This window comes from Scyliorhinus torazame, chromosome 2, assembly GCF_047496885.1.
Source record: "Scyliorhinus torazame isolate Kashiwa2021f chromosome 2, sScyTor2.1, whole genome shotgun sequence".
Classification (NCBI taxonomy): Eukaryota; Metazoa; Chordata; class Chondrichthyes; order Carcharhiniformes; family Scyliorhinidae; genus Scyliorhinus; species Scyliorhinus torazame.
The window spans coordinates 137,052,611-137,076,387 of record NC_092708.1 but is presented as its reverse complement, the minus strand read 5'-3'; the positions used below and the strand labels follow the sequence as shown (position 1 = coordinate 137,076,387).

General features: G+C 42.6%; 1 protein-coding gene across 7 annotated transcripts in view; it reads right to left on the bottom strand.

Moving 5' to 3' along the window:
* Positions 1–23,777, bottom strand: part of itprid2 (ITPR interacting domain containing 2) — a 228,667-nt gene that overhangs the window by 99,206 nt on the left and 105,684 nt on the right. For 5 of the 7 annotated variants that reach the window (XM_072477597.1, XM_072477590.1, XM_072477574.1 and 2 more), the window contains 3 exons: positions 15,266–15,314; positions 12,175–12,224; positions 11,892–11,948 (listed from right to left, as the gene is read on the bottom strand). In XM_072477597.1, the coding sequence (XP_072333698.1) occupies positions 11,892–11,948; positions 12,175–12,224; positions 15,266–15,314 (156 nt within the window). The remainder of the gene's footprint in view (positions 1–11,891; positions 11,949–12,174; positions 12,225–15,265; positions 15,315–23,777) is intronic. The other 2 variants (XM_072477583.1, XM_072477603.1) reach the window with 2 other exon arrangements.

The window sequence follows — 23,777 nt, the reverse complement described above, 5'->3', positions numbered from 1 at the left end:
CCAGATATAACTCTTGCCCTGTGGTATAAACCTATCCCTTTCCATCAGTAAAGTAAACGTATCGAATTGTGGTCACTATCACCAAAGTGCTCACCTACCTCCAAATCTAACACCTCTCCTGGTTCATTACCCAATACCAAATCCAATATGGCCTCGCCTCTCGTTGGCCTATCTACATACTGTCAGGAAACCCTCCTGCACACATTGGACAAAAACAAACCCATCTAAAGTACTCGAACTATAGCGTTTCCAGTCAATATTTGGAAAGTTAAAGTCCCCCTTAACAACTACCCTGTTGCTTTCACTCCTATCCAGAATCATCTTTGCAATCCTTTCCTCTACTTTCTGGAACTTTTCGGAGGCCTATAGAAAACCCCCAACAGGGTGACCTCTCCTTTCTTGTTTCTAACCTCAGCCCATACTACCTCAGTAGACGAGTCCTCATCAAACGTCCTTTCTGCCACCGTAATACTAACAAAGCCACCCCTCCCCCTCTTTTACCACCATCCCCGAGTTTACTGAAATATCTAAACCCCGGCACCTGCAACAACCATTCCTGTCCCTGCTCTATCCATGTCTCCGAAATGGCCACAACATCGAAGTCCCAGGTACCAACCCATGCTGCAAGTTCGCGCACCTTATTCCGGATGCTCCTGCCATTGAAGGAGACACACTTTAAACCACCTTCCTGCCTGCCGGTACACTCCTGCAACTTTGAAACCTTACTCATGACCTCACTACTCTCAACCTCCTGTATACTTGAGCTGCAATTCAGGTTCCCAATCCCCTGCTGAACTAGTTTAAACCCTCCCGAAGAGCATTAGCAAATTTCCGCCCCAGGATATTGGTACCCCTCTGGTCCAGGTGTAGACCATCCCGTTTGTAGAGGTCCCACCGACCCCAGAATGAGCCTCAATTATCCAGAAATCTGAAACCCTCCCTCCTGCACCATCCCTGTAGCCACGTGCTCAAACTCGTCTCGCTAACACGTGGCACGGGTAACAACCCAGAGATAATAACTCTGTTTGTCCGAGATCTAAGTTTCCACCCTAGCTCCCTGAATTCCTGCCTTACATCCCTATCCCTTTTCCTACCTATGTTGTTGGTACCTATGTGGACCACAACCTGCGGCTGCACCCCCTCCCCCTTAAGGATCCCTAAAACACGATCCGAGACATCACGGACCCTGGCACCTGGGAGGCAACACACCAACCGAGAGTCTCTCTCGTTCCCACAGAATCTCCTATCTATCCCCCTAACTATGAAGTCTCCAATGACTAATGCTCTACCCCTCTCCCCCTTCCCTTCTGAGCAACAGGGACAGACTCTGTGCCAGAGACCTGCACCCCATGGCTTACCCCTGGTAAGTCATCCCCCCCAACAGTATCCAAAGCGGTATACATGTTACTAAGGGGAATGACCACAGGGGATCCCTGTACTGACTGCTTCCTCCCAGCCCCTCTCACCGTCACCCATCTATCTTTATTCTTTGGAGTAACTACATCCCTGAAGCTTCTATCTATAACCACCTCTGCCTCCCGAATGATCTGAAGTTCATCCAGCTCCAGAACGTGGTTTCTGAGGAGCTGGAGATGGGTGCACTTCCCACAGATGAAATCAGTAGGGACACTGACGGCATCCATCACCTCAAGCATTCTGCAGGAGGAACATTGCACTACCTTCCCTGCCATCCCCTCTCGATAAAAAAAGAAAAAGAAAGAAAGAGCTTACCCGTTATTCACTCTACCCCTTAGATTAAAGGAGGTGGAAGGGTGGGGGACACGACAAGTGACAACAGCGCCTCCACAAATCACCTTCAAGTTACGGTGACCACAATGCACGTATGCACATTTCCCCCACAACCGCCAATCAGCAGCTCCGCTCTACTGCCCTCTGCTGAATCTAAATATATTACTTGGAAAATAAGAATCTGAAGTTGGGAACAGGAGCAAAGCAGCAAGAGAGCACAAAAGTAGCAATCCCTGCCAACAAGGGCATATAACAGCAAACCAAGCACGAGAGTTTGTGTGTGGAGGAATAGAATTGAAAAGTCGAGATGTTGTGCTAAATGTGTATCAAACCTAGTTAGGTTTGGAGTAAGGCGTAACTTTAGCTACCAAGCTGGGCTGTTTTCTCTTGAAAAGAGAAAGCTTGGGTGAACTAGTAGAAGGCTTTAAAAATATGAAAGGTATATATTTATATTTAGAATGTTTCTACTTTTGGGGGAGGGCAAAACAAGAGGCCATCAATATAAAATGTTCAGAAAGAAATCAAGTTGAGAGATCAGAAAAAAATCATTTACTTACAGAGTAGCGAGAAGCTGGAGCCTGCTACCACAGGGAGTGGTTGAGGCAAGTCGTATTTATGCATTTAAAGTGAGGCTGGAAAAACCTATGAAGCAGAAGGATATGGAGGGTAATGCAAGTAAGAACGGGAAGAAGCTCAAGAAGAGCATACATGCCAAATGGACTTGTTGCGCCAAATGGCCTCCTTCTGTGTTATATCCTCTCAATAATTCTATGAAGTATTTTTCTTCCTAGTTCCAAACTAATAGAGGGAGTATATATTCTTCAACATACAATTCTGTAATGTGTGAATTAAGATAATTCAAGACATCTGAATTGTAACTAGAAGTCATTCCCACCTCTCTTGAAGGTATAGGGATGAAGACAACACCAAATATACTACTAAAATATGTAGAGTAGACCCCAGGTTAAATCTTTAATCTGTGTGGATTTAGCTGATTTTAGTCAGGGAAGCAACTGTGGCCTCAAGGCTGTTGGCTGAGCAGAGAAAAAAAATAAACAAGCAGAATTCTCCCTCTCAATCATTTTCCAATGACTCATGTGCAAAGGTGCGCCCATGTAAAACGACAAGACGAGAACAGATGAGAACTTGCTTGCACTGGCCAGAATGAACAAATCGAATTCTCACTAATCAAGCTCATGTGAAGAACTGCTGGATGTCATCATCCACAAATCTAGCATAGTTAACTAATAAAATCCAGCTCTACCTTCCCTTAACCTTTCTTTTATTCCGTCAAACTACATGTCTTGTACTCAGTGTTGAATGAGCCCTTGTTATCATCTTCAGCTCCTGAAATAAAAATAATCTCTTCACCACCAACTTCATTCTTATCCCAAGCCATTTTCTCATAACGAATCAGACTGCTTGCAAACTTGGCACCTCAGTCAGCTCCAAGATCAGTTTCCAACCCTTATCCAGTCCATCATAAGTGTTGCTTACTTCTGCTCTGTAACATCCTGCACCTTCAGGCTTATTTTAATATTTTTTTGACTGGCGCCTCCACTGACCACTGTCTTCAATCAAAACTCTGCATCCCCTAACATATAGTGTAACAAGCTTCAGATCATCCCTCCAAATATCTCAGAAGCATGGGTGAACGTCAACAATTGTTTATTGTCATGACTGGTGCAAAAGTAAAAGGGGAATGGTGGCCAATCCATGGCTTACAGGGGAAATTAGAAATAGTATTTGATCCAAGGAAGAGGCATACAAATTAACCAAGAAGAAAAAACGGCCTGATGATTGGGAGCAGTTGAGAATTCAGCAAAAAACCAAGGGATTGATTAAGAAGGGGAAAATAGAGTGCGAGAGTAAGCTTGCAGGGGAACATAAAAACTGGCTCAAAATTTTCTATAGGTATGTGAAGAGGAAAAGATTGGTGAAGACAAATGTAGATTCCTTACAGTCAGAAACAGGGGAATGTACAATAGGGGACAAAGAAATGGCTGAGCAACTAAATACATACTTTGGTTCTGTCTTCACAAACAAGGACACAAATCAGATATCAGAAATGTTGGGGAACACAAGGTTCAGTGAGCAGGAGGAACTGAAGGAGATCAGTACTAGTAGAGAAATGGTATTGGGCAATTGATTGGATTGAAGGCCGGTAAATCCCCAAGGCATGATAATCTGCATCCCAGAGTATTAAGTGGCTCTAGGAATACTGGATCCATTGGTGGTTATCATCCAAGATTCTATAGAGTCTGGAACAGTTCCTAACGATTGGAGGGTAGCTAATGTAACCTCACTATTTAAAAAGGGAGGTAGAGGGAAAACAGGGATATAGACTAGTAAACCTAACGCAGTAGTATGGACAATTCTAGAATCCATTACCAAGGATTTTGCAGCAGAGCACTTGTAAAACAGTGGCACAACTAGACAGAGTCAGCATAGACTTATGAAGGGGTCTTGACAAATCTACTGGAATCCTTCAAGGATGTAACTAGTAGAGTTGACGAAGGGATCCAGTCGATGTGATTTATTCAAACTTTCAGTCGGCTTTCGACAAAGTTCCACATGAAGTTAGCATGTAAAATGAAAGCGCATGGGATTAGGGATAGTGTATTGAGATGGATAAAAAGCTGGTTTGCAGACAGGAACAAAGAATAGGACTAAATAGGTCTTTTTCCAAATGGTAGGCAGTGACTAGTGGGGTGCAACAGCTTTCGGTGCTGGGGCCCCAGCTATTCACTACACATTAATGATTTAGATGAGGGAACAAAATGTAATATCCCGAAATTTGCAGATGACACAAAGTTGGGTGGGAGCGTGAGCTGTGAAGAGGATGCAGAGGTCCTTCAGTGTGATTTGGACAATTTGAGTGAGTGGGCAGTTGAATGCCACATGCAGTATAATTTGGATCAATGTGAGGTTATTCACTTTGGTAGCAAAAACAGGAAAGCAGATTATCTGAATGGCGATAAATTAAGAGAGGAGAATGTGCAATGCGACCCAAGTGTCCTCGTACACCATAGCATTTGCAGTGCAGGAGGTGGCCATTCGGCCCATCGAGTCTGCATCCGCCCCCCAGAAAGAGCACCCCACTTAAGCCGACACCGCCACCCTATCCCCGTAACCCCACCTAACCATTTTGAACACCAAGGGCAATTTAGCATGGCCAATCCACCTAACCTGCACATCTTTGGACTGTGGGAGGAAACTGGAGCAACCGGAAGAAAGCAACGCAGACACGGGGAGAACCTGCAGACTCGGCCCAAGCCAAGAATCGAACCTGGGACCCTGGAGTTGTGAAGCAACAGTGCTAACCACTGTCCTACCGTGCCAACTTCAGTCGCTGAAGGTAATAATGGAGGTACAGCAGGTGGTAAAGATGGTATATGGTACATTGAATTTTATAGCAAGAGGATTAGAGTACAGGAGCAGAGATGTCTTGCTGCAATTATACAGGCACTTTGTACACCTGGAGTAGTGTGTGCAGTGTTGGTCTCCTTATCTGAGGAAGGATGTTCTTGCTGTAGAGGAAATGCAGAGAAGTTTTACCAGACTGATTTCTGGGATTGCAGGACAGATGTGCGAGGAGAGATTGAGTTAGTTTGGATTGTATTCCCTGGAGTTCAGAATAATTTTTTTAAATATATTTTTTAATTGTTTAGTTATTTATTTATTCCAATTATGGGACAATATAGTGTGGTCAATCCACGTACCCTGCACATCTTTGGGTAGTGTGGGTGAGACCCACATAGAAATGGAGTGAATGTGCAAACTCCACATGGACAGTGATCCTGGGCTGGTATCGAACCCGGGTCCTCGGCGCCGTGACGCAGCAGTGCTAACCATTGAGTTGGATGATCAGCCAGGCTCATAATAAATGGTGGAGCAGACTCGAAGGCCCAAATGGCCTCCTCCTATTTTCTATCTTCTTACTTAGTTCAGAGTTTTTAAAATTATACCTCCGTCAAATGCTTTGGGACATTAGGCAATATAAAAATGAAAATTGTTGTCACTCATTGCAAGAGATTGCTGTGGGCTGCTGCAGCACACAATGTGGCTCAAGAGTAGGCAGCTTCTTCAGGAGTGTAGGCAAGTACGTTCATTTTTAAGCCATAGCTTATTCAGATACAACGTCAGATCTGGGATCAAATCTTTAATTCCCAGAGGATCAATATACTTTTATAACGTGATAGCAAAAAGGCATGGAGCCAGTATAATATACAATAGTTAGGAATCTGAAGAACCCTTTTCGAAGATAAATGGGTTTGCCATTCAAAGAAATGATTAGTGTGCATTCCAACATCTGCAGAAGAATTTACACCTATTGAGAGTGGCTTCGCTGTCAAAGGGCCTAGAGACATCTAGCCAAAAAGGCAGTAAAGTGCCATAGATGGTTGCTGCTTTCGGAGGTGGCAGTTTTTATTCCCAGTGCAATGAGTCAATCCTCAAAAGAGAGAGCTAGCAGAAAATAAGCATTGTATTTTCCTCAGAAGGTGACCTCGAGTGTTTTCTGCATTACCTGTCTTTATGAATGTTTTAGGAGGTCAAGTCAGCTGGGTCTCACTTTAACCAATCCAGGCCAATAATAGAACAGACAGATCCTTTAAGAGAAAGGTCACTGTTGGCTAGTTACAGGGGTTGCTAGCTTGTCAAGTGAAGCTAGTCCATCAATATCCATATTTTTTTATATCTCATGCTCTGAGGAGTGATACAAAATAAGTTGAATTTCATTGAAATGATGTTGAGTCCTGTATTTGTAGTAAAATAATAGTCTGTCAGTTTACAATTGTCCTCATCTCACTACCGTGCTAATCAATCTGTGGGCAAAAGGCAGAAGAAATGAATGTACTGAAACACATGCGTGATCACAGAATATAACAAATCACAATAATCAAGTCTTAATTCAAAAATTCTCTGTCAAAGGGAGATTATACCAATTTAGTGCAAACCGTTAATATGCCATTAGCCATAGCTAAGCTTGTTGAAAATTAAGCCTGCTGTAACTGAATATGTTGAGCTTTGAAGATTTTGAGCATTTCTGTAATACCACTAATTATTCGAACATCTTGTGTAGATCCAAAATTTGTAACATAGATGCATTGCTCTAATAATTGAAACTTCCTTGCCAAGGGTCACAGGGTCAAATCTCAGCTTCTGTCATGTACATTAAGGCAACATGGTAACAGTGGTTAGCACTGTTGCTTCACTGCGTCAGGTACCCGGGTTTGATCCCTGGCTTGGGTCATTGTCTGTGCAGAGTCTGCATGTTCTCCCGTCTCTGCGTGGGTTTCCTCCGGGTGTCCCAGTTTTCTCCCACCAAGTCCTGAAAGATGTGCTCGTTAGGTGAATTGGACATTTTGAATTTTCCCTCAGTGTACCCGAACAGGCGCAGCAGTGTGGCAACGAGGGGATTTTCACAGTAACTTCATTGCAGTGTTAATGTAAGCCTACTTGTGACACTAATAAACATTATTAGGTCAGATGACCAAAATCTTGATGAGGTGGATTTTGTCTGAAAGGAAGCAGAAGTAAGAAGAAAGCAAGAAAGAGAGGCGTGGGAAGGATATTCCAGAGATTAGGGCCTAGACAGCCACCAAAGTTGCAGTAATTAAAATCATGCTCAAGATACCAGAATTAGATAAGCGCAGTATCAGAGGTTTGAGGGTCTGGAGGAGATTACAGGGAGGAGAGAGGCGATGGGGACGTTTAAAAACAAGATTGCCTCACAGGGAGCTAATGTAAGTCATCAAACACAGAGGTGAGAGGTAAATGAGACTAGATGGGAGTTAAGATTTGGGCAGTCAAGCTTTGCATAATCTGAAGTTTACAGAAGGTAGAAAGTAGAGACCAGCCAAGGATGAATTTTAATATTTGAGTCCGGAGGTAAGAAAAGGAGTGTACATCAGCAAATGAGCTCAAACAGGGGCAAAATCAGGAAGCTGGAAATAAGCAGTCTTTGTGATATTGCAGATATAGAGTCGGAAGTTCATCTTGGGGTCAAATATGACACCAGGATTGTGAACAGATTGGTTTAGTCTTAGGCCGTTAGCGAGTTACCAGAGAATGGGGTTTGGAGTGAGGATTGAAAACAATATGGTGTCAATCTTCCCAATATTTAATTGGAAGTAATTTTTGCTCATCCAGGATTGAATGTCAGAAAAGGTGCCTGATAATTCAGCAACACTGGAGCAGACAAGAGAGGTGGTGGCAAGGTAGATAGAGCTGGGTGGCATCAACGTACATGTGAAAGCTAATACATGCATTTTCAGATTATGTCACTTAGGAGCAGCGTGTAGATGAGATATAGAAGGGAGCCAGCAAGGGCAGATCATTGGGAGATACAAACGATAAAGGTGCAGGAAGTGGAAAGAGAAGCCATTGGAAATGTGACTTTTGGCTGCAATTAGATAGACAAAAAGAGAACCAAGTGAGAGCAATCCCACCCAGCTGGATGGCATTGGAGAGTTGGAGGAGGATGATCATATTATCCCATCACATGTTTAACAGCTTTGTTTGAGGTTGAGGCAATTCTGTGCGGAAAACAAGATGAGACAAATCTATCAGAAAATAATCAGAAATTGTATGCGTTAACTCCCACAAATAATTGAACAAGACAGTTGTTTTAGCGCACTTGCAAACTCGGCTTCGTTTATTCTTTCGCAGGATGCAGGCCAGGTCAGCATTTATTGCCCATCACCAATTGACCCAATGGTGGTGATTGGTGATGGGCTGCCTTCTTGAAACAATGCTCTTCATGTGGGGTAGATAGACCCACAGTGCTGCTTATGAGGGAATTCCAGGTTTTGACCTAGTAACAGTGAAGGAAGGAATGGCGATATAGTTCCAAGTCAGGATGGTGTATGACTTGGAGGGAAAGGTGGTGGTGTTCCCATTAATCTGTTGCCTTTATCATTCTAGGTGGTAGAGATCACAGAATTGAAAGGTGCTGTTGAAACAGCCTTGGTGAATTGCTGCAAATGTATCTTGTAGATGGTACACACTGCTGCCATTGTGACGATGGTGAAGAAAGTGAATGTTTAAGGTGGTGGATTGGATACCAATCAAGTTGGTTGCTTAGTCCTGAATGATGTCAAATTTCTCGAGTATTGTTAGAGCTGCACTAAACTAGGTGAATGGAGAGTATTCCATCACACCTCTGACTTGAGCCTTGTAGATAGTGGACAGGCTTTGGGAATGCCAGTGTTTTAGCCGTATTGGAACAGCTTGGCTAGGGATGCAGCTAGTTGTGGAGCATGACTCTTCAGTGCTATTGCAATATCCAGTGCCTTCAGCCCTTTCTTGATATCATGTGGAGTAAATAGAATTGGCTGAAGACATCTATGATGCTGGGGGCCTCAAGAGGAGATCGAGATGGATCATCCTCTTTGTGTTTCTAGCTGAAGGTGGTTGCAAATGCTTCAGACTTATTTTTTACACTGATGTGTTGGGTTTCCCCTATCATTGAGGGTGGGGATATTTGTGGAAACTCCTCCTCCTTCAGTGAGTTGGTGTTAAATCAGCCACCATTATTCATGACCACATGTGGCAGGACGGAAGAGCTTAAATCTGATCCCTTGGTTGTGGGATTGCTTAACTCTTTCTATCGCATGCTGCTTCTGCTTTTTGGCATGCAAGTTGTCATTTGTTGTAACTTCATCAAATTGATGCTTCATTTTCTGTATGCCTGCTGCTGCTCCTGGCATGCCCTCCTGTACTCTTCATTAAACCAGGGCTGACCCTCTGGCTTGATGGTAACGATGGAGTGAGGGATATGTGGGCCATGAGGTTACAGATTGTGGTTGACGACAACTCTCTGCTGCTGATGGTTTGCTGTGCCTCATGGATGCCCAGTTTTTGAGTTGCTAGCTCTGTTCAAAACCCATCCCATTTAGCATGGTGGTCAGGTCATACAACACGATGAAGATGGGATTTTGTCTCCACCAGCACTGGTCACGCCTACCAATACTGTCATGGATAGATGCATCTATGACAGGTAGATTGGGCAGGGTGAGGTGAAGTAGGTTTTTCCCTCCTGCTGCTGATCAAATCTAACAATTACGTCCTTTATGACTCTGCCTACACGGTCAGCAATGGTGCTACTGAGCCTCTCTTGGTGATGGACAGTGAAGTCCCCCACCTAGAGCACATTCTGTGCCTTTACCACTCTTTGTGCTTCTTTCAATTGGTGTTCAACATAAGACTGCTGATTCATTCGCTGATTTGGGGACTTCAGGAAGACGGTAGGAGGAGTTAATATTAGGTAGTAATCAGCCAGGAGGTTTCTTTGTCAATGTTTAACCTTGATGTTGCTTTGCATATATGGTTGAAATGAAATTTTTCTTTAATGTGGGAACCAAATGAAATGAAATTTTTCTTGAATGTGGGACCAAATTAAAGCTTTAAATACAAGGCACAGTATCCTCGAACAAACTCTTCAATTATACAAGAAAACTATGTACTAACCAAGAGGTGAATAACTTTTAATATCAACACCACAGAGATCATCTTTCAGAATCGTAGTGCAGAAGGAGTCCATTCGGCCCATCGAGTCCCTTCGAAAGAGCACTCAACTCATGTCAACTCCGCCCCATCCCCGTAACCCCATAACTGAATCTGCACATCCCTGGACACTTAGAGGCAATTTAGCATGGCCAATCACACATCTTTGAACTGTGGGAGGAAACCGGAGAAACTGGAGGAAATCCACGCAGATACAAAGAGAATTTACAAACTCTTCACAGACAGTAACTGAAGACCAGAATTGAACCCGGGTCCCTGGCACCGTGAGGTGAACAGTAGACCACGGTTCACTGATTCCATTCCTGTAGCTTGACCTACAGCAGCTTTTCTTGACAAGTATCCCTTAACTTGTCAAAACTCAAATATTTAACACATTTGTGGACCAGATCTCCATCCCAAGAATCAATTCCAAAACAATATTGTTTCTAAAATGCAAGGGTCATCCTAAAAGAAAATAAGTAAGAAAATTATTTTGCAGCCTATTAAGCAACACAAGAAAAATCGAACTACTTCACCAGCTAACAAATCCTTTCAAACCCAGTCAAAAATAAGATAGAAAAAGAATTAATTACAGGAGGGGCAACCAGTTTTTACTCATGCTCCAGGCATTCGGCAAGCAGTTCCAAAACAACTCTTGAAGATGATGTACCACATTGGAGGTTGGGCGCACGGCAAGAGAGCGCAATTATTGACAGATTTGCTTTTGTAATTTCCCCCCATTTCAGAATTTCTCCCGTGCTCGAGTGGAATCCAACTCAAATTTATGGGATGAAAATCTCTATACAGATAAGCGAAAACCCCAACATTAAACCCATTGCACAGCTGGCACAGGCCCACACCACAAAATTGACCCTAATCCGACACTAAACGTGCATAAACTAGCAACCTCACTCAGAAACCTCAAGGATAGCTGTTGCGTCTTTTGGAAATGTCATTTGAGAACTAAAGGATGATTATTCAGGGCTAGGATTAAAGGAAATTGTCAAAAAGAAGCAAAACGGGTTTCAATCTGTCCAAATCTAGGTCTCCAAATGACCTAGAATGTTCACCTGTTTACACAGGTACTAAAAATGGGATGGTGGCTCATGAGTGTACACGGGGATTTTCATTTTAACAATTAAAAAATTTGAAGATAAATCCGTCCCATCTCATATCTCCTTACCGGGATTTCACAATGGTACTAGCAACAGCTTGAAAACAGGTTGAGCATTTTGCACCATGGCACAAGATAGAATTGGAAAGAGAATTGTTATTGTTCTAAAATTCAAACCCGCTTCTAAAATAAGTTGTGGAAAAATATGTCCAAATGGTATTTTCAGACATTGTTCTAGAAATATTCCTGTTAAAAATCAGCATTTGACATTTCACAAACTGCAATGTTTACACAACGGCTAAACAAGTGTTAGGGAACCTAATAAGCAGTGGTGCGTCGAGAAGCTACAATTGTCATCAGGAACGATTCGCAAATTGGATAATTGGATAATTGGATAAGCAGAAGATACAAATGACACTTCTTTTTGAATGGTAACTCACAAAATGAACAGGCTATCAGAGTACAACAGAGGCCTGGTGCAAATATCACTGTACATCAGCCATCATAAACCACTGCCCACCTTCTGCACCCAACGACAGGTCATCCTCAAAGCTACATCCATTTTTTGTAACTGCACCTGTTGAGACAGTCACAAGCCTAGGTAAGGATCAATTCGTTTTGAATGTTTTGCTTCCATTTCTCAAAATGTTTTCATGTCAAAATTATTTTATGCAAATTACATTTTTAAATTTTGACACTGAAAATTAAATTAATAAAACACAAAAGAAAAAATCACGACTTTTACGTGTCTAAAACAGGGCACCTGTTCCACAATAACATTCATTGGTAAGAGACAAACTTACCTTTCAATGCTAACTGGCTTTGTTCTTCCAAAGATGCTCCTAATGGTATTCTGCAAGGGTACAATATAAATTTGATAAACAAGTTTATAGTTTTCATGGGGAACAAGTTTATAGTTTTCATGGGACAAGAAGTTTATAGTTTTCATGGGGAAAAAAGTTTATAGTTTTCATAGGGAATCAAATTTATATTTTTCTAGGGTGAGACAGTGATTTTGTCACTAAACTAGTAATCCAGAAGCCAAGGCTATTGCTCTGGGGATATGGGTTCAAATCCCACCATGACAGCTGGTGGAATTTAAATTCAATTATAATAATAATCTTTATTAGTGTCACAAGTAGGCTTATATTAACACTGCAATGAAGTTACTGTGACATTCCCCTCGTCGCCACACTCCGGGTACACTGAGGGAGAATTCAGAATGCCCAATTCACCTAATAAACACATCTTTCAAGACTTGTGGGAGGAAACCGGAGCACCCGGAGGAAACCAATGGAGACATGGGGAGAACGTGCAGACTCTGCACTGACAATGATCCAAACTGGGAATCGACCCTGGGTCCCTGGCGCTGTGAAGAATTGAAAGTTAGTTTCATGGTCACCATTATTGAGGCTATCACTGATTGTGGTTTCACAAAAATTGGTTCCAAGTTCTTCAAGGGAGGGGACGCTATTCTCTAGTTACCCAGGAATTAGATCAGGGGTTTTCTGTTTAACATTTCCTGAGTAACTATCCAGGTTAGCACATCAGAGCTGTCCAAAGTCTCTGGCTCTAACTGACTTTATCCAGACAACTCCAGACAGCAGGGGAATTGCCCAAAGTTTAAACTTCCCGGGAAAACCCCATAGAGGTTCACATTTCAGGGCGTTTGTGGGGTCCCAAGACACATCTTGGGCTATACATCCAGCCTCCAATGAACCAGAGACCAGAATGTCTGGGTCATTATTGGAATGATTCGAAATCTTTTACTACATAGTGTTATTCTACCTCGGCAACAGTTGTGCTGTTAAGTGCACAAATTATGGGATATGTATCTATTTTCTTTATTCAGGGGAAGGTTTTTTTGTTCAATACTCCATAACAGTATTTTCATCCAAAAATAATTGCGAACACAATTGTCAATTGAAAATGCTTACTATCTGAAGTATTAGCAAAGTCTATAACATGCATAAATTAGTTTATATTATCTTGTTAAACTAATTGCAATACTGTCCTTTGGAGAAGAGGAAAACAGAAATGTCAATATTCTGCAATGCATGTTGATCTTTGTCATCTACTGTAAAAGGATGTAAATGCTTTATGATAATATAAACTCTTGCGAGTAAGCACCTCTGGTAACACAGCAAATGGATTATTCACTGATGTAGGAAATATGGCAGTTAATTTGCACAAGGCAATGTCCTACAAACAACAACAAAATAAATGACTAGTTATTCGATTTTAAGCATCAAATTTGGGACAAATGTTGGCCTGGGGAAATTCCTCATCCACCTTGAATTGTGCAGTGAATACTCTACATCCACCTCATAAGAGTGGGTAGGGCCTCACTTTAACTTTTCATTTCAAAGATGGACATCTGACAGTGCAGCAATTCCTCAACACTGCCCTGAACTGCCTGCCAATGTAACATACTAAGTGTCTGGACCAAAAATATTCTGACTCGGGTTCAAGTGCGACAGCTAAGACAAAGCCGGTTGCTCATTGGCAAAAAGCCTCATGAAAAACAGCAGCTGATAGCCAAAGGTTCTCCCTGTTTCACTTAAACAAGACATAATGCAGATGACCACATACTCTTTCATCTTCAGTAAGCAAGCCGATCTGCTCTGTGATTACACTAAGCAAAATCAGAATGTCTTTGAAATGTAATTGTTCTGGAATGAGTAAACTACTGCTTTTAAGAACTTTGTCTCAAAGCTTGTGCTCCACATGACCAGAGATATATCATATTAACAGAGAATTGTTTTCACTCAGAGGGCAAGTAAATTTGCAGAGGGTAGCACATTTTCTACCAATTAATTACTATTTTTGAGCAAGAGGTTTTTAATTAGCCTGAATTATTTTATTGTATACATCTGCCATTGTGGTGAAGGAGGTCCGATGGAATCAAGTGCGGCAGTTGGGCCTTCCCTACGATTGAGATCCCCAGAAGGCATATCTACCAAGAGTTGCCATAGCTCTTAAGCCACCAACACAGGATGTGGAGACTGCTAGTAGCATTGCACCTACCCAAAGCCCAGGAACGTGGACGGACCTAGGCCACAGGTGAGTGAAGATGGGATGGGCGGGGTTGTGGGGGAGCAGGAAAGGGTATCAGTTGACTGGTGCAATTCAAGATTCAAAGCCACAGAATCACACAATCCCGGGACAATATACCATAGCCAGGGTACACTGAATTACCAACCTATAACCCCCACTGAGCAAAGCTCAGCCAAGCAGATTTTGTAGCTTGTTTCCCATGTGGTCATTCTAGGCCACTCCCTGACAATGTACCATCGCTAAACTTGAGAGTCACTGATAAAACTTTTTTTTTTTTAAATAGTGAATTCTCACTATTATTTTTGTTGCAGAACATGTTTAAACATGTTATCAAACTCCTGAGACCAACTTTCCCCTTTAAGCAAAACTATGAATCAAGTCCTGCTTTGAATGCTCGAAGAAAACTAAACACAAACAAAGCTCTGTTTAGGAGAAACCGGTAGTACAAGCGAACAACATGATCCTATCATTTCTTGGAACTCTTCTGAAATCCTCAGGGTAGAATTGAATATTTTACTGCATTTCAGAAAACGGACTTGACCTTAAAATCAACTTGCTTATTGATGAATAGTCTTTACACTAAAGATAGAAGACAAATATAGAAAGGCATTTGTGCTAAAAAGAAAATTCACCAAGTTAAATAAAATCAATGTTAATTGTTTGGCCTGCATTCATGTTTAAATCTATATTATTTGATACAGTAATGAGAATATTACAGTTGAAACAAGTTACCACAATGCAGCACCTTTCTGTATATAGTGAATTTTAAAAAGATTAAATGAAAGATGTATTTTTAAAAAACATCACCATATGTTTCTCTCCGACAGAGTAACTTACCCACAATCTTGAAGCCAAATTTCAATCTTCTTATTTGATATGCCATTTTCTGTCAAAAGATTATGTCAAATTATGTGTCAGCGATGCGTTATCATATTACCCTTCACTCACAAAGTAGCAGCAGAACTAAGATGGTTAAAAATTAAAAACACTAAGTAGAAATCTGACTGAATATGTGGACCTTTAAAAGATCCTGAACACATCTGGAATGACAGTGCAGCCACAAACAATGAAGAATGTACTGCTTTTAAAAATACACAGAGTATTTAAAGTTCCAGCAAATATGAGGGCGTTTCTGCAAGAGTCTAAAGCTTTCACCAAAGCACCATAAGCAGCAAAATTTTTTGTTTTTTGTTTTGAGCATTCGTTTATGGGATTACTGGCTAGGCCAACATTTACTGCCAAATCCTAATTGCCGTTGAAAAGGTGGTGGTGAGCCACCTTCTTGAACCGCTGCAATCCATGTTGTGTTGGTACTTTCACAGCGCTGTTAGGGAATTGCAGGATTTTGACCCAGCAACAGCAAAGGAGCGGTGTTATATCATCAAGAGTGGCCTTCAAGAGTGAACTTGCAGGTGGTGTTCCCATGCATCTGTTGCATTCGTCTTTCTAGGTGGTTGAGGTCAGGGGTTTAGAAGGTGCTGGCCCAGGAGCCTTGGTGAGTTCCTGCAGTGCATCTAGGCTTAGAATTCCTACAGTGCAGAAGGAGGCCATTCAGTCCACCGAGTGAAAGAGCACCCAAACCACGCTCCCGCCCAATCCCTGCAACCCGTAACCCCACCTAACCTGCACACCTTTAGACACTAAGGAGCAATTTAGCATGGCCCATCCATGTAACTGCACACCTTTGGACACTTAAGGGCAAGTCATCATGGACAATATACTCACCCTGCACATCTTTGGACTGTGGAAGGAAACCGGAGCACCCAGGGGAAACCCACGCAGACACGGGGAGAACGTGCAATCTCCACACAAAGTCACCAAGGCCGAAATTCAACCCGGTCTCTAGTTCTGTGAGGCAGCAGTGCTAACCACTGTGCCAGTATTGGACTACAGTATTGGACTTAAAGAACTGTGCTAAAACGCTCTTCGAATTTGGAGAGTTTCCTCAGAACTTCCAATGGGACAAGAAACAATTATCGGAACATAGTAACAGCAATAGGCCATTCAGCCCGTCAAACCTGCTCCACCATTCAATACAATCATGGCTGATCGGACACTTCAATGCCTATGCAGGAACATTGGCTATCTAAAAGGTGTGCCAACATTAGAAGTCAGAGTAAAGTGCCCAATGCAATACCAGGGCAGGAATGGGGGAGAGCATTATTCTATCTCTCCATGTTATGTTTATATGCATTGCTTTCACTGAACAAATTTCAATTTCACTATTGTGTAATTGGGGGATAAGTGGTACTGGATGGACAAGAATAAATTAAGACCCGTTAATGAGACGGCAACAATTCCTTTTGGCATTGGCGATGACAGAAATTGCAAGTTAAGAAGAATCAGGGTAGCTGTGATAACAACAGTATGTACTTGCATAGCAACTTTATCATAACAAGCTGTGCCCAAGTGCTGAAGCATCATAAAACAAATGTCAGCCAGCAACATACATATGGAGGTCTTCGGTTTGATGTCCAACAGCTATGTCAATGCTGGAGATTTTAAGAAGCATCTCAATGGAGGAAAGAGAAGTGAAGAGGCAGATTGAGTGCATTAGGGAGGGTATTACAGAGTTCAGAGCCGAGGCAATCGAAGGCACAGCCACCAAGGGCTGAGCAATGACATCAGGGATGCTCAAGAGGCCAGAATTGAAGCAGTACCGGAAGTTAGGAAGACTGTAGAGGGATGGAGGAAATTCCAAAGATCGAGCGGGGAGAGGCCATAGTGCGATTTGAAAATAAGAACGAGAATTTCAAAATTCCAGTGTTGCTTATAACGGCCAACGTAGGTCAATGAGCACAAGGGTGAACAGAACTCGCTGCAAGTTAGGAAATGGGTAGCAAAGCTTTGGACGATCTTAAGTTTAAGGAGTGTAGAATGTGGGAGGCCAGTGATCATTGGAACAGTCAAATCTTAAAGTAACAAAGGCTTGGATGAGGGTTTCGGCAGCCGAGAGAAGTGCAGAGTTAAGCAACATTAGGGAGGTGGAACTAGGTAGTCTTGGCGATGGCACAGATATGTGGTCAAGAAGCTCATAGCAGTGTCAAATATCACACCACGATTACAAGCAGTCTAGTTTATCTCAAATATTTATAGAGTATAATGGTATCGGAGCAGATGGCTTGGCCCATCGAATCCATGTTGGTTCTCTACAGAGCAACCCAAACACTCCCATTCCCTCATCTATCCCCATAGCTCCGCAAGTTTATTTCCTCCACGTGTTCAAATTACAGAGGTAGAGAATTTACAAGCAAAAGGAACATCAGGTGCAAACATCATTGACATTTGGAAAAGATGGACTACTTTTTTTTTAAATGATCTCCAGTTTATATCTGCTGCAAAACCACTGGAATTTCAAGATTACCATGGAAAGATTATGCCTCAGCCATACCAATGGATGACTCATAAACAGTGAACTCGCTAACTTTTGCCTTTTATTGTTCAATTTTCATTTGGCCTACTGTATAACGTGTTATGTTGCATGCTCAGGTGTGTGTGCGTGTGTGGGCTGCAAAGGTCCGGATGCGCGTTTACCTTTTTATATCTTTACCTGGGTGAGTGCTTTTGTTCAATTAAAACTAACACTTTTTTTTAAACTCAAGAAATCATGTCAAACTGGTTTCTTTGCATGTAAATGGTTCACCACAGACATGGAATGAACCTCTTCATCCTTAAATATTACCCCAAAAACCCGATGATGTATTGAGGAATCGGAAAGAAAAGGCAAGTCTTGACACTTGTCATCTCCAGTTGTTGCACAGTACTGAATGTTAGATTAACAGTCCGTCAATCTAGATAGACAGAGGAGGGGCCGAGTGAGCTGGAGCTGAATGACATGAACATACATGTGGAAACAGACACGGTAATTTTGGATGATGCTGCCGAGGAGCGGCATGTGGATTAGAAATAGGATAGAACCAGATCCTTAGGAGACACCAGGGTGAAGGATGGGTAAGTGTGAAGAGAAGCGATTGCAGTTGATTCTCAACCTATGATTACATAGGCAAGGATGGAACCAGGTGACTGAATTTCCACCCAGCTGGATGATGGCAAAGGGTTTTGAAGCGGGATGGTATAGTTAACTATGTCAAAGGCTGCAGACAGGGTGAGAAGGATGAAAGCGGCATAGCTTACTTTTGTCGCAATTACTTTTGTCACAATTACATACAAAATGATATTTGTAAGAGCCATTTCAATGCTGTGATCAAGAGCAAAATACTGTTGGTGACGAGTGTAATTCAAAAATGGGCATCATAAACACAGTCACTACAATTCATTATTACTATTATAGATATTTTATCCTTCAACGGGATCTTCCATCTTAATAAGAATCATAGAATTTACAGTGCAGAAGGAGGCCATACGGCCCATCGAGTCTGCACCGGCTCTTGGAAAGAGCACCTTACCCAAGCCCACACCTCCACCCTATCCCCACACCTCCACCCTATCCCAGTAACCCCACCTAACCTTTTTCGGACACTAAGGGCAATTTAGCATAGCCAATCCATCTAAACTGCTCATCTTTGGACTGTGGGAGGAAACCGGAGCACCTGAAGGAAACCCACGCAGACACGGGGTGAACGTGCAGACTCCCCACAGACAGTGACCCAAGCCGAGAATCGAACCTGGGACCCTGGAGCTGTGAAGCAACTGTGCTAATCACTGTGCTACTGTGCTGCATACATTCTCAGTTGACTTGCCAAGCAGCTTGCTGATACTCTCCATTTTTCCAGCATTTCCATTTTGAAAATTAACCCAAAGCCAGAAACCTGATGATAACTTTGGTATATCCAGTGGAGGGAGGAGAACAAAAACATATCAGTGGAAGAGGTCAATTTCCGGAAAGAAGCTCAGTTCCTTCCTAAAAATAACGGGAGAGAATGAGAATATTTTTTTAAATTGGGCAAAATGTATTTCCACAAACTTTCATAGTCCAAGTTTGAAATAATAATTGCTTCTATTCACAGTTGTACATCTCAATTGCAAATGGCTTCCATTCTGAAAATGGCCCTTGGTTCCAAGTAGGACAAAAGTAAAATCAAAAAGATTGCTTTTTTTAGGAAGTAACTTTAACCTCAAGAGTAGGGTGAGGCAGGAAGAGAAGTGGCTCGATTTGACTGTCAGTACAGAGTAAAATCAAGTTGGGTGTACAATGGGCATCATACCCATTTGTGCCAATTTCTTACCCGGCTGGCTAAGTTAAGATCATCCTTTCAAAATGGTCCAGGAACGGTGGTGAAAAAATTACAAATGCTAACAGAATTGAAGAACATCAGTGAACTTCAAATCTACATAAGTATTGTAAGTCTTTGGAGGCCTTCGTCAGATCATACAAAGAATACCACCTGGCTAATTTTGGTCTTTGGACACAAGATTGGCTATAGAAGTGCTGCATTGAAGAGTCAGCCCAAATGATATGGTCAAGTGCCTGTGAAACCACAACCTATTGATTCCAAGGCAGGAATGTTACCACTGAGCCAATACGTTTAAAAGGCTGCTCTATATTACCCAGATCATTTACATGTGCAGCAATTGTTTGCAATTTTTCTGTCCCCTGGACAGATCTGCCATCAAGATATAAAGTGGTATCTTTCAGATACATGAAGACCTGTTTGGCTTGAGCTTGCAATTCTTAGCCTGGAAGATACATTTGGTATAATAACCCCTTCTATTCAATGGAAAATAAATCAATTCAAACTCAGGCTTGCAAATATGCATGTAGCCTGTGACTAATTTTGTTACGTCAAACTCCGAACAGAAAGAAAATATATTGCTGCCCATTTTAAAATGCCTAACATACCTAAATAATCTCTTGCCAAACATACAAGAAGGAATCCTTACTAATAGAATGAGTGTTAAATACACTCAAAGCCAGTTTTATAAATTAGTTCTAGTGTAATTCACTAAGTGTTCGGGTCATTCAATATATGGCACAGCACTGTTTATTTCGTAGCACTTTGTTCAGTTTTATTTTACAAGTGACTTTGCTAAAATGTCATTAAAACCTAATTGGCACATCTGAAATTTTCAGACTATGCTTTTCACAAATAACACCCACTCAACCGTACAATAATCAGCTGTACTTTGTGTCTGAACTACACTATGTGGCACTCATATTAACAAGACTGATGATTGTGGCATGGTGATAGCAAGGGAAGCAATTTGAGGCTCGGGAGAACATTAGCACCAAAACACCAAGTATCCTGATAATAACACTGCTCTCAAGGTTGAGAACGGAATTAATTGGACTTTTCCAAATTGGTGTTTTAACTTTTTGAAGCTTTGTATGATTTGACCGGTCTCTCAACTTCTCTACTTCTGCTGTACTGTTAAACCGCTTATTAAATAGAGACCTGAATGAACCACAGTTGCCCCCTGCCACAAACTCAGTATGCTTGGCACCGACTCCATCTTTCTTTCTCAGAAGGTGGTGGAAGCAGTGTCTTTGAATACTTATGATGTGGAGATGCCGGCGTTGGACTGGGGTGAGCACAGTAAGAAGTCTTACAACACCAGGTTAAAGTCCAACAGGTTTGTTTCGATGTCACTAGCTTTCGGAGCGCTGCTCCTTCCTCAGGTGAATCTGAGGAAGGAGCAGCGCTCCGAAAGCTAGTGACATCGAAACAAACCTGTTGGACTTTAACCTGGTGTTGTAAGACGTCTTACTTTGAATACTTAGGCAGAGCTAGAGAGATTTGTGATAAGCCAGGGGGTGAAAAGTTATCGGGGATAGGTGGAGTGTGGAGTTGAGGGTACAATCAGATCAGTCTTGATCATATTGAGTGGCAAAGTATGCTTGAGGGGCTGAATGGCCTACGACTGCTTCTAATTCTTTTGTTCATTTGTCAACTTCCACCCATACCCCCACTTCTGCTGGAACACTTCCCTGCCCTCAGTTAATGTAACACACTACTTTACCCATTCCAAAACACCACTGCCAGTTTCTTCCCTCTTTCCTTCCTTACAATAAAACATTTCTCCCAACTTCATAGAATTTACATAGAATTTACAGTGCAGAAGGAGGCCATTCGGCCCATCGAGTCTGCACCGGCTCTTTGAAAGAGCACCCTACCCAAGGTCAACACCTCCACCCTATCCCCATAACCCAGTAACCCCACCCAACACTAAGGGCAATTCTGGACACTAAGAGCAATTTATCATGGCCAATCCACCTAACCTGCACAACTTTGGACTGACCTTTCACTAACGTTTTATTGTATCTGCTTCTCACTGCCATGCTATCTCTGCTTCATTCCTATCCATTTACTTCCTTCATTCTCTCATCATTGCCAGCCATTCCCTATTGCTTCTTCCTTCGACCATTCACTGCACCTCTCCCACCCCATTTATTACCACCCATTTTCCTCTCTTCTCACTCTTCTCAATGCCGGCACAGTCACATCCACATTCCCTGAGTGCTTCATGTCACCTATATCCCCACTCCCTTTTAGCTTCTCTACCATCCATGTTCCTCTCTCTTCCCTCCTCCTTTCATTTCTGGTTATGATGCTGCTTGAGTGACCTTGAAGTCACAAGTTCAACCTCCACCATGGCAAGCTGTTAAAAACAGATTTCCATAAATCTGGTATGTTACCATCTGAAAAAGTAACTCATGAAAACTGCTAGATTGTCAAAATAAAACTCTCTGATTAACTGAAGTTCTGCAAGGAAGGTAACTCCTACCCAGTTGGGCCTACACATGAAAACGCTCTACGGATGTTTCTTAAAGCTCTCTGATGCGGCCTGGAAAGCCGCTGTGTTGTACAATCACTTTAAAATACTGGATGAGACGAGGAACATATTCTAGTTGTACAAATAATTTCTATAAAAGGCCAACAACCTTCCTCTCAGGTCAACTGAAGATTAGCAATAAATGCAACTGCAACTCAAACTCTCCTTCTTTCTCAGCTTTATTGCCATTCATTTCAACTCCTTCACGTGTCCCCCTTCACTTGAGTATCATGGGGCACAATTTAATGCCCTCCCTCGAGGTAAGCTTGATGACAGCTGGGGATTTCATCAGGTTACAGGGTGGCAGCTGGGAACCCTGTTGCCTTCCCATCTCTGCCCTGGTTACGTCCACGATGGAAAGACTCATGGACGGCCTTCCTGCTCTGCTGCCAATGGAGGCCTTTAATGACCAATAATGCCCACTTAAAAGACCTCATCACACTGCTGCTGTTATTCACCCAACGGAGGGTGGGGAACTCCCCATGCAGGGCGCATGCAAATCAAACCCTGTTAGCATTGCTCAAGGGTTTTCAGGAGAGATGGGGTCTCAGTGCCTGATTGAGGGAACCAGCACCCGGAAGGGAGGGCCAACTGAGAACCATCTCCTGCCCTTGCTTCTGATCCTTCTCTGCGACTCACCCCCTTCCTGCCGTCACTAATCTGGGACCTGGGTTCGTCAAGAGATCCTGGAGCTCAGGAGGGTACATTGCTAGCAGCAGCCACCTTCCCCGTGGCACTGCCAAGCAATAAGAGCCCCTGGCCTCTGCCTGGCAGATCTCGCCAGACAGGAGTTCTGCACTCAGGTTCCTTGATCCCAGAGAGGGCCCACCACTGCTTTAAGTGCCAAATTGGCAGTTAATGTAGTGAGACTTTCTCGAAAAGAGGTGACGTAGGGCTCTTGCCATAATTACTGCAGACAGGAGACACCCTTTTTAATATAATCTTTATTAGTGTCACAAGTAGGCTTACATTAACACCACAATGAAGTTACTGTGAAAACCCCCTCGTCACCACACTCCGGTGCTTGATCGGGTACATTGAGGGAGAATTCAGAATGTCCAAATTACCTAACGGCACAGGGATGCGGGTTCGATTTCTGGCTTGGGTCACTGTCTGTGCGGAGTCTGCACGTTCTCCCAATCCCATCCATACATGGCCCTTTATAGTCCCTGGAGCGACATTGTGCCAACTCATGCCAGCCCCTACCCCTGCACTCACCACCTTTTGCCCTTACACTCATCATACCAACTCACCATGGGCAGAGCCCAGAAGACATGTAGAGATGAAATAATGTTCTTATGATGAATTTGCAGGATATCTTGTGGCACAGCGGTAGTATCCCTACCTCTGGGCTAGATACTCTGGGTTCAAGTCCCGCTTCATGGCTAGATGGCCATGGAGGGTGCTTTCATAACATGGCCAGACAGGTTGATTATCAACCTGTAAATCCTTCCAATATACCTAATGAGAGGAAGTCAGAATGGGATAGTTTCCTCATCAGACATACTACAGAAGGCAATAGCAAATTACTGCAGTACTGTGCCAAGCATAAACATGGACCAATCAAATGGAAATCCACGTTTGCTAATCGTACCTGGAGGAGGTGGAATGATGTGTT